Source organism: Pseudopipra pipra, chromosome W (genome assembly GCF_036250125.1).
Source record: "Pseudopipra pipra isolate bDixPip1 chromosome W, bDixPip1.hap1, whole genome shotgun sequence".
Taxonomy (NCBI): Eukaryota; Metazoa; Chordata; class Aves; order Passeriformes; family Pipridae; genus Pseudopipra; species Pseudopipra pipra.
Window position 1 is genome coordinate 35,548,864 of NC_087580.1, and position 12,584 is coordinate 35,561,447.

General features: G+C 56.6%; 2 protein-coding genes and 2 long non-coding RNA genes across 4 annotated transcripts in view; all 4 read left to right on the top strand.

Moving 5' to 3' along the window:
• Positions 1–12,584, top strand: part of LOC135405014 (zinc finger protein 418-like) — a 161,350-nt gene that overhangs the window by 139,495 nt on the left and 9,271 nt on the right. The window lies entirely within an intron of this gene.
• On the top strand, positions 1,969–2,428 carry LOC135405635 (uncharacterized). The gene is made up of 3 exons (XR_010425888.1): positions 1,969–2,005; positions 2,150–2,229; positions 2,347–2,428. It is a non-coding gene; the product is annotated as an uncharacterized LOC135405635 (long non-coding RNA).
• Positions 2,435–7,368, top strand: LOC135404631 (uncharacterized). The gene is made up of 12 exons (XM_064639365.1): positions 2,435–2,467; positions 2,781–2,870; positions 3,274–3,378; positions 3,594–3,759; positions 4,225–4,319; positions 4,774–4,923; positions 5,118–5,272; positions 5,645–5,780; positions 5,865–5,999; positions 6,207–6,383; positions 6,649–6,804; positions 7,242–7,368. The coding sequence occupies exons 1-12, from the start codon at positions 2,435–2,437 to the stop codon at positions 7,356–7,358; spliced, it is 1,515 nt and encodes a 504-aa protein (XP_064495435.1). The 3' UTR covers positions 7,359–7,368.
• Positions 7,621–8,368, top strand: LOC135405616 (uncharacterized). Its single transcript, XR_010425847.1, has 3 exons — positions 7,621–7,718; positions 8,016–8,075; positions 8,162–8,368. It is a non-coding gene; the product is annotated as an uncharacterized LOC135405616 (long non-coding RNA).

The window sequence follows — 12,584 nt, forward strand, 5'->3', positions numbered from 1 at the left end:
GGGTGACGCGCAGGGGATGGGTGTGGCAAAGGCCTTGGGAGGGCTCCTGAGCAGCCTGGTGCTGGAAGAGCTGTTGAGTGGGGAAAAACTCTTGCTGGTCAGTGGGAGAAAGAGAAGATGCAACAAAAGCCATGGTTTCAGTTAAGCTTGAGCAAACGTTATGCATTTAATGTGACTGAAGGGCTCTGAGGACAGGCTCTGCAGTGTGGGGACAGGAAAGGGATGTCCTGGGGGCACACAGGGCTGTCTGAACATGGGGATCCTTGGGATGTCCCAAGGAGACATGAGAGCAAAGTGGGGCCTGGAGACACTCTGAGGGCAGCTGGGCGCCCAGGGCTGAGGCAGGCCTGTGTCCCCAGGGACACCCTGCCTGTTCCTGCCTGCGTGGTGGCTCCCTGGGACCCGTTGCTGGGGGCAGGTGCCATGTCAACAAGCACTGGGACCTGTGGCTAGTGGCCGGCAGCGTGTCACAGAGGGGCCCTTTGTGACACCCACTGCAGCAGGTGTGCTCAGCGCTGCCGTGGCCCACGGTGGGTCAGTGTCCGTCAGGACGGCGACCGGACAGGAGAGGAGTGCGGCGCTGGCGAGAAGCCCCCGACTGCAGTCCACATCTTGTCCACGACCCTTGGTGGCCCCGTGGGAACGCGGAGTTTGGCTGCGGCGCTTTGCCAAAGCGTTTTTGCCTGAGGCATTTGGGCCGAGGCCTTTTGGCCGAGGCGCTTTGCCTGAGGCACTTTGCCTTGGCCTTTGGGCTGAGGCACTTTGCCTTGGCCTTTTGGCTGAGGCACTTTGCCTTGGCCTTTTGGCCGAGGTGCTTTGCCTTGGCCTTTTGGCTGAGGCACTTTGCCTTGGCCTTTTGGCCGAGGCCTTTTGCTGAGGCCTTTTGCCTGAGGCACTTTGCCTGAGGCGATTTGGCCGCGGCATTTTTCCCGAGGGTGTTCGACTCCACCATTCGGACGCCCTCCGTAGGCAGGCTCCCCTGTGTTCTTTGATTCACAGGATGGAGAAGAGACCCCCCGCCTGCCCCAGGCAGGCCTGGATGGAAGACAGTTCTTCCCAGGAGAGCCGCTCTCCAGGTCTGCAGCTTCCGTCCTCCTGCGAGGTGACCACCATGCAGCCCCTCAAGCTCGGTGAGTGAGGGGCCCTGTGGGGCTGGGCAGGGCTGGGGCCCACCAGCACACCCTGTAGCACACTGAGATCCCACTTTCCTGGCCAGCTGACAATGAGGGTCCCGGGGCTCAGCCATGATGTTGCCTGAAAGCTGGGACTGCTCAGGGCTGGAGCGTGGCCCCAGCACAGCCTCTCCCAAAGAAGGACAGGGCAGAGGGGCTCTGGGCTGTGGGCAGCGAGGGTCAGCTGGGCTGGCAGGAGGCAGCCGTGCTGTGGGAGCCTGGGCCTTTCCTGCCTGTCTGCCATTGCCTTCCTCAGCCCGGGGCACTGGGGCTTTCCCGGGCATGGCAGCTCCTCTGCTGGGCACCCTCCAGCCAGGAGCTGCAAGGGAAGGCCGTGCCAAGGCAGTGGGCAGAGAGCTGGGTGGAGGGCAGATATCCTCTGCCCCCTCCTCTCGCTGGACCCTCTGCAGCTCTCCCTGCTCCTTCCCCCCTTAGATGCCAGCTGGTTGCCCATCTACAAGGAGGAGCAGGAAGCTGTTGATTCCATCCTGGCCTTTGTCACCAGCCCCAACAAGGTAACTGTGGCCAGCTGGAGGGCGGCTGTGCTGCTGTCTGCTGGCAGGGGCTGTGCTGCCGGGCTGCTGGAGGGGTGCTGGCAGGGCAGGGCTGCTTCTCCCGCAGGGCACTGCACCCCCTGTGCTGCGGTCCCGCTGGCTGTGTCTGCCCACTCACAATCCGTGTTTGTGTCTCTGTCCCCTGGCTGGCAGGAGGAGAGAGACAAGGCCACATTTCTCCAGAGCATCTCCGTGCTGTGCAGAAGCGCCTTGAACCATGGCCTGACCCAGGGCCTGGATTTGTTCTGTGACACGTACCAGCTGGCAGAGAACATCAAGGTGAGGGCACTCTGGGCAATGTGGTGAAGGGAGCAAAGCCCCCTGGCACAGGCAGCCTGTGTGGACAGCGCTTGGGCGGGTCAGGGACTGGAGGCCCTGGGTGCTGGCAGCTGCCAGCAGGTGCCATCCGGTTGTGCTCTGCAGGCGCTGCTGGAAGAAGAGCCAAGGGACCAGCTGTGCACAGACCTTCGGCATCTTTCCATGCTGGCTCTGGAGAAATTGAGGTACCTGCCCATCTGTCACGGCCCCCCCGGCCCAGAGGTCCAATGCCACCTGCACGAGTTGTCGAGGAGCTGCTCCCAGCACCCGTGTGCAACCCGTGTCCTGCCCTCTCCCTGCAGCTTGGTGGACACAGCGCTGGAGGGCAAAGCCAAAAGCCTCCTCCGCACGTGTTTCTCAAGTGTCTTCTGGCTGCCTGCAGAGAAGGAAATGCCAAAAGCAGATCTTGCCCTCTATATCAAGGTAGGTGCTGGGTGAGCTCCAGGGGCCTCCAGCCCCTCTGGCCTGCTCCCTGGCTACCCCATGCTGCCACAGGAGCAGGGATCCCAGGCAGGGCAGGGTCTTTCCCACCCTCATGCCTCTGTCCTTTTCCCATGGGCCTGGCCGCATCCCGTGCCACAGGCTGCTCTACCCCCTAAGACTGTCTATGCCCATGTCTCTCCAGGGAAGTGTGGGCATCCTCCTCCTCCTCCTGTGGCATAGGGGGTTCAGATGGCTCTCCTGGGGCTGGGAGGAACAGTAGAATGACTGCCACTGCTCTCTGTGTTCCTTGCAGACCCTGAACTCCATGGACAGCATGCTGAGGACAGTGGTGCTCAGCTTTCCGGCCTCTCGAGTCAGCGAGGAGCTGCAGGGCATCTTGGAGGTCTGGCACAAACAAAAAGGGGGGGGTCCCAGGGCTGTTCCTCAGCCTGGAGGGGAGGGTTTGCCCACTGCTGGCTGAGTGGTGCCCAGAGCAGTGCTGAACAGGCAGAGTGCCCTGTAGGGAGGGTGCCCACCTCCTGTGGGGAAGCAGGGGCAGGCCCCAGGCTCTTGTGGAGCACAGGGGCTGCAGAGGGTGGCACCTGCCCTCCTGCCTGGCCATGAGGTTGGCTCTGGGCCTGTGTGCCCGACCTGGGTGGGAATCCAGGGGCAGACACCCCACTGCAGACTTTGCTGGAGGGGAGAGGAAGCCTTGAGGGATGGGGCAAGCGTGGCCCAGCAGTGGAGCTGTGCTGCTGGTGTTGGAGTCTGCTCCCAGGGCTCACCCGCTGCTTTTCTTGTCCCAGCTGCTGCTGGACTTCACCAGATGCGAGAGAGAGGCTGTGAGGGAGAGGGCCATGGCAAGGATCGATGTGCTGGCCCGTGTGCTGTCTGACTATTCCACTCTGCAGGTAAGGACCAGGCCCCCTCCAGCCAGGCCCTGCCCCCATCCCTGCTGCTCTCCATGCCAGGGCTGCTGCCCACATGGCTGCTCTGAGAGATGGGGATGCAGGGCTCTGCAAAGCCTGGTCTCTCCAGGAATCCAGCCCTGGGCAGACTCTCGGATGGGGGCCTTTGGCACCACCTTTGTGCCCTCAGCCCTTCTGCTCATGCCTCCCTCATCCAGGCCAATGCCAACGCCAGAAGAGGCACTGCTGGACCTGTCTGCTCTGGGGAGATCCAGCTCCCACTCCTAGGAAAGCTGCTGGGGCGTCTCATCCTTTTCCGGTTCTCCGAGGAACAGACAAGCTGTGCAGCTTTCCATGCTCTTTTTGCCCTGGCTGAGTTCATCTGTAAGTAAAAAAGGCAGAGCAGTGCTGGGCTTTATCTGCTCTATCTCCTGATAGATCTGCTTCCTGACCTCCTTTGCCCCTCCCAGCTGCTTCCCAGAGCTTCCCAGCTGCCCCTTTGCTGCAGAGGCTGAGTGCTCTGCTCAAGGCCAGGATCTGTTTGCTGCTGCTCTCCTTCCTCCCCTTCCTTTCAGGGGCTTGTAGCCTGCTGGTTTGTGGGCCCCACAGTCAAAGCCCCTCTTGACTTCCCTCTCCCAAAGCCACATCTTCCCTGGTGGGGAAGAGCAGATCCCCCACCCTGGCTGGTCCCTCCAGCGCCTATAGCAAGAAGCTGTTCCTGATGCCCTCCTGAAATCCTGGGCTGCTCCTGTCCTGCCCCCTGGCCAGCAGATGCCAGAGAGGTTTTGTGAGCTTGCTGGCAAAGCTGCTCTGCCTTCCTGACTCTTGTCTGTTTGCCCTGGTGTTTAGTCGAATCCAGGCTAAAGGACAGAGCAGACCAAGTCCACTGGGAAGCCGTGACCACCTCCGCGCTGTGTTCTCTGAGCGCCAGGGACTGTGCCAAGGTAAGGAGCTGCGCCCTTGCTGGGACTCCTGTCCGTGGCACCAGCAGGGCACTGGTGTGAGCCAAAGGACCCCGCAGCAGTGGGGCTGGCGTGCCCTCAGCTCCCTGGGGAGAGGGTTCCTGCCATCCTTGAGCAGGGACAGCATGAGGGCTGCACTCCAGTGGCCCAGCAGCAGCTTCAGCCCCGGCAGGAGCTCCAGTGCTCCTGACCACCAGCAAGTCCCTGGTTCTCAGTGGGGCCAGCAGCCTGTGCCCATGAGCCCTCCTCCCCCAGCAGGAGGACCCTCTCTGCTCATCTTCTGCCATGCAGGGACTGCAGGCACTTCTGCCAGCTTTGCTGTGGGCACTGCTGTCAGCAGTGGTGGGCACATCCGGCCAGGGCCCCTCGAGCTGCTCAGCCAAGCAGCACCATCAGGGCACTCAGCGCAACATCTCTTCCTTCCTTGCTGCCATAGACCTTTGGAAAATACCTGCAGTCCCACGAGAGGACGGATGTCATCCTCGTGGCCATCGAGGCGTTGGGAGATGCCAGCTTCCTCGACCAGCAGGTGCCCAGCAGCCTGCTGGATGTGGCCTTGGAAGACCCGAACGTCTGGCTGACGGACGTAAGTGGCCTGTGGCTGCATTGTTGTGCCCTTCAGCCCTCTTGGGCCTTGTTCCTCCCTGCATCCCTCCCTCCCAAGCACAGGTGACTTGGGCCCCCCAAGCCACCTCAAGGCAGCAGAGAGGAATGGGAAGGGCAACTGAGCACATGGCTGCACTCCGGGGGCAGTGCCATCCTCACCTGTATCCCCTGCAGGCGCCCAAGATAGTCAGCAGCATCCTTGAGAGCCTGCCATACTGCAGCACACAGGCAGCGTGGGAGAAAGCGGAGTCACTGCTTCGCCTGATGACCAACCTGTACCCCACCACAGTGGTCATCCTCCTGTGCAAGGCGGCTCTTCAAGGAGACAGGTACTGGCCCTGATGGCCTTGAGGGTGGGCTTGTTCCCTCAAGAACAAGGGGGAGAGGGACCCCGAGACTCTCTGGCTGCCAGAGCCAAGGAATGCTGCGGGACAGCCTGCAGAGTCGGGCCCTCCATCCCCCCACGCTTTCCAGCCCTGCTGGCTGGTCTGGCTTCACAGCAGCCAAAGCTGGCCCAGCCAGCCCAGAGCCAGCACGGTGCTCCAGCCCCACGGGGAACACGCCCTCAGCCCCGTCCTGCCCACACGGGCAGGGCCCCCAGGGACGTGCAGCCAGGGCTCCAAGGGGTAGGTTCTGGGGGGCTGCTCCAGGCCACAGCACTGTGGCTGAGGCAGCCCTGCTGACAGCGCTCTGCCTTCCAGCACTGCGCCGGAGCTGTGGGAGCTGATGTCCTCCATGCCGGAGACACTGTCCAAGATCTTGGAGGACTTTGCCAACCTGCTGCACAGACAGTGCTTCCGCTGCTCCGCAGAAGGCCCCCGCACCCAGCCCATGGCTGTGAGTGACCACCAAAGGCCCTGGTCCCCTCCCACCAGCCCTGCAGGCTCTGCCGGCCCCTCACGGCTCTGTTTGCTCCTGCAGTCATCCTCCAGGAAGGCTGAGTGGGAGGATTTGGCTGACGAGCCCGACATCGAGAGCCATCAGGGCTGTCCAAACGAGAGGACGGCCAGGCTGCTGCTGGAAGGGCTCGTCGGGCTGTCGCAGAGAGCCGAGATGGTGAGCAGGGCGGTGTCAGGGGCAGCCCTGTTGGCAAATGGGGGCTGAGGCTGTGTGGAAAGCAGTGGCTTGGCCTGGCCTGGGACTCAGAACGTGGGGTGACTGCTCCAAACACCCTCCCTGCCATGGTGGGGCCTGGGGTGGCTGCCTGGGGAGCTTTTCAGGCACGGCCCTCTTCACCCAATGGACATTCTCTTCTCTCTACAGGCCAGAAACATCGAACTCTTCCTGCCGGGCATGATGAAGATCCTGCAAGCTGGCAGCGAAGATGCCCAGATGAAGATCCTGCTGGCCTTGCAAAACGTTCTGCGTCAGCTGAAGAAGAGCAAGGCCAGCTTCATCGCTGTGCAGCTTGTGGGGAGGCTCCTGCCCCTCTTTGACTCGGTAAGGCTGATGTGGAGCCTGAGCCCCTCAGATGGGCGCTGGACAATGACAGCTGCCCTGCAGCCCAGCCCTGCGAGCAGCACTTGGAGCCAGCTCCACTCCCCTGGGCTCTCCTGGGATGGCTTCTGGGCCATGCAGCCCAGTGCTGCTTCTTCTGGAATGTGAGACCACAGCCGCTGCCCTCCCCGCAGCCATGATCACGGCCCTCTGCACTGTGGGCAGGGAGCTGCTGTTTGCAAAACTCCCTTTTCCTGCTTCCTGCCAGGAGTGCAGCGAGCTGCGAGAGCTGTCCATCCGCATGCTCACGGAGCTGCTGCAGTTGGTGGTCGGCAGGGATGAGAAGAGGATGAGGAAGGAGGTGTGGCGGGCACTGGTACCTCTCCTCTTCCGCATGAGCGACCAGGTCCCCAGCGTGGCCAAGGTACAGCGCTGAAGGCTGAGCCCTGACACACAGAGGGCTGAGCTGACACCCCCAGGGCTCTTGGGCATCGGGGCAAGGGCAGCTGGCAGCGGGCAGCGCTTCCCCAGCACAGCCCGTGGGAAGGTCCATGCAGAGCCAGCGCCAGCAGGGCCGGAGAAGCTGGCACGGCCCTGTGCAACACCGGCCCTGCCTGCTCCTGCAGGGCTCGGCAGCAGCCCATGGCCACCACGGCCTGAACAGGGGCATCCCCACAGGCTGTGTCGGAGGCCAGGCCTTTGAGCCTTCACGCCTATCCCCCAAGGCTGTCCCCAAAGGCTCCCAGACATTTGGGCTAGGGCATGTCCCAGCTTCCTAAAGGCAGGATCCCCCAGGAACAGAGCCAAGATGTCTCCTTGCCCAGGCCCCCGGGCCATCCCTGAGCTCATGCTGTCCTGCAGGCCTCCAGGGAAGCCCTTCTTGCTGCCGCAGAGCTGCTGAAGTGGAAGACGCTCAAGCACCTGCTGCAGAGAGAGCGGCTGTGGGAGCTTGGAGCGTGCTTGGTAAGGACAAGCTGAGGGGCCCGGGCTGGGGGAAGGCTGCCCTCATCCCATGTCTGGGCTGGGGGCTCTGCAGCTGGGCAGAGCCTGGAGCTGCATCCCTGTTGCTGCCCTCAAGAACAGAGCCCCAGGGGCTCTTCTGTTGGCCCCTGTCCCTTCCCTGTAGCCAGCAGGAGGGGAGGCCTCTCCGTCCCAGGGGGTGCTGGCGGGAGGCACTGCTCCAGCCAACTGCCCCAGTGACAGCCCTGGAGAGACATGCCTTGTTCTCTCTGCAGCTTCAGAAGAGCAGGAGCAGGGCTGAAGACTTCATCCACCAGAGCCTGCCCTACCTGCAGGACCCTCAGGCCAACGTGCGCCTGGCGGCCGTCAGGTTCATCGGTGAGTGCCAGCCCCTGCGGTGCCTCTGGGGCAGCCTGGCCCCTGTGCCACTGCTGCCCCAGCAACGAGGGGCAGTCCTGGGGCTGCCCCAGCCCCGGCCACCCCGGGCAGGGCCTTGCCTCCCTCTGCCAGCCCTGCCCATGCAGCAGGGCTTGGTGGTCGCCTTGCTCAGTCCCACTGCCCTGAGCTTCTGGGGGCTCCTGGGCTCAGCCCTGCTGAGGGGGAGGAGGGTAGGACTGGGGGCCCTGCTGCTGGAAGCAGGCTGGGGAGCAGGGGCTAATGGAGCTCTGTGCCCAGGACTCATCACACGGCGCCTGAGGGAGCAGACCACGGAGAGTCAGGCTGACATCCTGAGCGGTGAGTGGGGAGCGCGGTCTGTGGGGAATCCAGAGGCTCTCTGCAGATGTGGGGTTTGATCTGGGCTCTGTTTCTTTCCCTCACAGCACTTCAGCCCTTGGAGAATGACTGGGACATCTCTGTCAGCTCCCTGGCAGCTCGGACAACCTCCATTCTGAGGAGTCCTTGCGTGCAGCAAAGACCAAGAGGCCTCCTGCGAGCACTGCGCTGCTGCTGGCCGTGAGCCCGGCAGAGGTGCAGCTTGCCTTGGCTAAAGGACTGGGGCTGAATAAAGCTGCAACAACGTGCCCAAAGCCCTGGTGTCCTTCAGCTGCGCGGTGATGAGTGTGCCGAGCCGACCGTGTCCTTCCTGGGCTGTCCCGCAGGCAGCGGGACGCTCCCCCCTCAGCACCCCTGGCCCCAGGCTTGTGGGACAAGCTGAGCCCTGGCTGGGGCTTTCCCCGGGAGAAGCCGCCTTGGCTAAAGGACAAGCTGCTGCCCGAGCCTTCTCGCCCCATTTCAGGGCGATGACTGCCAATGTCACCCTGCCCTCTGCCAGTGTGAAGCTATTCCCCCTTGTCCTGTCACTCCAGGCCCTCGTCCAAAATCCCTCTCCAGCTCCCTTGGAGCCTCTTTTAGGCACTGGAAGGGGCTGGAAGGTCACCCCAAAACCTTCTCTTCTCCAGCCTGGGCAGCCACAGTTATCCCTGTGTCCCCACACGGTGCCCCACTCTGTGACCCCTGTGTCCTCCCAGGCCCAGCACCCCAGGAGGTGGCACAGCAGCAAGCCCTGTGCTGCAGCTGCCACAGGACCAGGAGCTCACCCGGAGACATTGCCAGACTCCAGATTGTCCCACATCATGACCACTGCCCTCAAACTTCCCCCACAGCAGCTTGGGCTCCCTCCCCTCCCTTAGTCCATCCCCCCAGGCCTGCTGAGGTGGCACTTTTGGGGCAGTCATGCTTATTTTGGGCAGTGGGATGTGTCAGCAGCTCTGGGAGATGGAGGGTGGCAGGTCTGGGGGGGGCTTTGGGCTGAGTGTGGCTGCGGGGGTTGGCCGTCTCCCAGAGATTGGAATGTCACAGCTGCAGGGCCCAAATCCCCCTCCAACACCCCAAAAGGCTTCACTTGTCCCCAAACTACAGGCACAGAGCCCTTTAGTTTTCTGCAGGGGGCCTCAAATTTCATCCCTGGTATCCCAAACTATCCCCATCGGCCTTGAATTGTAGCTGCAGAGCCACACGTTTCCTTGGTGGACTCCAAATTCCATCTCCAGTACCACAAAATGCCCCACTGAGCCCTGCATTGCAGCTGTGTGGCCTCAAAGGGTCTCCGGTGACCCTCCCTAGGCACTGAAGGATGGAATCAGGAAGGAACGCTCAGCCCTGAGTGGGCTGCAGAGGATCCCAGAGCTCCTGGGAAGTGCTGGGGCTCCAGAGCTTGAAGCTGGAAATGAGTGAAGAGCTCTGTATTACACTTGTGGCATGGAAAGCCCTGGCAGGGTGGTTTCTGCTGGGGGGCTTGGGGTGCACTGAAGGCCTCAGGAGGCTTTGTGTGTGATCATGAGGAAGCTTTTCTTGATGGAAATGGTTGTCAGGCTTTGGAAGGGGCTGCCCGGAGAGGTGGCAACACTTGTAATGTTTTTTCAACTAATTTTTATTTCCTTCAAAGAGGGGCTTTTCTTTTTGCTATTCCTTAATATAGCAGGTTTGCATTAAAGGGAATCTTGTCTAATTTCCAATTATTTTCCTGTTTTAAGTAGTGTAGCTTTTTAATCAGAGTGTCGTTTCCCAATTCTTTTAAAATTGAAATAAAAATATTTTTTTCACTTCAGCTTCCTCTACTTTCTAGAAGAAATATCTATTAATGTATCTAATGAAAATTAGAGCAATGTAGGTACTTTCACACAGTGTAAGATAAGCATGTGCTGTTTTTCTGTACCACTGAATGTCTGATTTTTACCGTGGGTCACCATTCTGAATTTGTACGAAATCCTGATGAAATTTAAGGATTTAGATCAAAATAATTTATGAGGCAAAACAAACCAAAAAATTCTTACTGTTTGTGACACTAACACAGAACCTTAAGTCTGAAATTGGAGAAGGATGGCCATGTGCTGTGGTAAGTTGGTATATCAGGGTGTATGGAATAGAAGTTCCTTGTTCTCAGTCTAATCAAGCCATTTAGAGTGTCCTTGTACAGAATTGTGCACATTTATTTATATGATAACCTGCTGAAATATAATTAGCTACCCCTATGCATGTGAGAACAGTCCAGTAGTTAGCATTGAAAATTCTGTATCTGAGACACTGCATGAAAAGGAGAGTTGCTGAGAGGCTTGTTTGGGGGAGAGTGTTTTTTTGGTTTGTTTTTGTCTTTTAGGTCCAAATAATCATGATCATGAAAATCAGCCTTGTTACAGACAAAAACTGTAAAGGCATTTAAACGCTTTCAGACATTGTAACCATTTTCCTTTCTTTCACATTCTCACCCCTTGCAAATCAGAGACAGTTCCTAGAGGACAGAATAAAATAAACAAAAAACGAAATTATTTTTCTACTCTTGAGGCCTGTGTCAGGTCTGTTTTGAATGCATTTAGATCCTACTACTTCCATGCTCTTTTTCAGGTAGCACCAGATAAATACCTGTGAACTACTGAGATGAGAGTGATCATTCTTACTTCACAAAATGTTTCTCTTTTTTTTTCCTATCCTGTGTCCCTTTTGTGTTCCATGCTATGGAGTGACTATATTTTTGTTCTAAGCTAATTCACTGCTGCTGTTTTGGGTACAACTAATGTCAAGCAGCAAACCTGTAACATGCCAGAAACAGGCTACAGTGGGTTGAAGACACAGCTTATGTTTGATTGTGTGTAAATACAGAGAGTTAGTTGGGTTTATCTGATAGCCTGGCAGAAGGAGAGAGGAGCAGGACAAACTGTTTTCAGTAACTGTGCTGTTCAGACACCTGATAAGACTGAGAGTGCTTTGGAACTACTGATGTGCTTTGAATAAGAAAAGAATAATCAGGTCCATTGGCACTGGCTTATCAGGAAGGAAGTTAAATGCCAGCACTTTTACATGAGCAAAAGAAAATGTTTTAGACACTTTGGGCCATTTTTCCATTGACATTAAATAGCAGGGTGCTTTTGAGTGTGCTGTAAGGAGTGGAAGGATTTATTACCTTGACAGAATGACAGGTGAATGTGTTCAGAGAGGAGTCCTCAGCAACAGTAACAGCTCTTTGGTGAAGTTGCCACATCTATTCATGCTTTTGGTAGAGATTCAGGAATTCTCTCCTTTCTTTCTCCTGAAGTGCAGTGGCTCACTTACAATGTGCAGTTTTTCAGAGTGTCACACACTTGTGCATTTTGTAATATCCTGGCAGCATGTTTGATATTGGGGGTGTAACAGGCTGTTCATAAAATAATGCTGGATCATTGACTGGTGTGTCCTCTGCCTTCAGTCCCTGGGTATTTTCATGTTCCAAAAAGAATATATCTCAGCCTGTGCTGGGAAGGGAAGGTGTGATTCACCATTAACTTACCCCAGCAGGCATGAAACATGCTCAGATGCACTATTATCTTCTCAAAGTTGACTGATTCTTATTTTTGTACCTCTTCAAAATTGATTTCTAGGTTCTTTCACATGCTTACAACTAATTTGGGGATACTCAAATTTGATGAATGATAGTGCACGAACATATTTGATTGATTTTGGATTCTAATTGATTCCTGTCAATGAGATCCCTGTGACACTCTGAAATCAATGATATGTGATTCAGCCAAGGCACCACTGTTCTGTACATTAGGTAGCAGTCAGGAATTTAGGAACTAAATGTTCACAAGCTATAAATGGAGAAAATGTTTAGATTTCAATAGCCCTTTGTTTGGTATTTATTCACCCAAATATGTTTCTCGGGAAAGTTAGTTTTCCAAAGGGCAGGCTTTCAGTAAAAGAAAGGTCATTGATTTAAGGTCTATTAAATTTAAGCTAAAAACAACAGGCTCCATTTGGGTGTAAAATAATTTAAGTATTTCCTGCAGGCAACCTTCATGCTTTAGAGCTGTTGCTCAAAAGTTTCATTCTTCTATGAAGATGTCAACTGTAAATATAAAAATGCCCCACTGAAAATGTAATGGTTCCAAGATTCTAACTGAAATAAAAATTCCTGCCTGGGGAAAGCACTATAATCAAAATGAACTGGTCTTAACTGTTTTTTTCCTGTGGAGGCCGCATTTGAAAAGAGTGCTTCAAGGCAGCAGGGTTGGTAGGGAATGCCAATTTTTATTTCTTTATTTATCTACTCTCCCCCACAGATGATGATAGTCCAGCTTTGGAATCAGCAACACACTTCAGCCACTAATACAAGGCAATATGTGAGCTGCTGCTGCTGCTTCCAAAATGCAGTATCCTGGCATTTCAGTCAACTTTATAATCTGGCAAAAAAACACTTGGCAATATTAAAATCTAGCTTCTGAAGCACTTTTATTTCTGAAAGCTTTTGATGTCTTTTATATCTTTTTAGCA

Coding starts and splice junctions, on each gene's coding strand:
- LOC135404631 (XM_064639365.1), top strand. CDS start 2,435: ATGCCAAAAGCAGATCTTGCCCTCTATATCAAG. Junction 5,781..5,864: donor CCCGCACCCAGCCCATGGCT/GTGAGTGACCAC, acceptor TTGCTCCTGCAG/TCATCCTCCAGGAAGGCTGA. Junction 6,000..6,206: donor TGTCGCAGAGAGCCGAGATG/GTGAGCAGGGCG, acceptor TTCTCTCTACAG/GCCAGAAACATCGAACTCTT.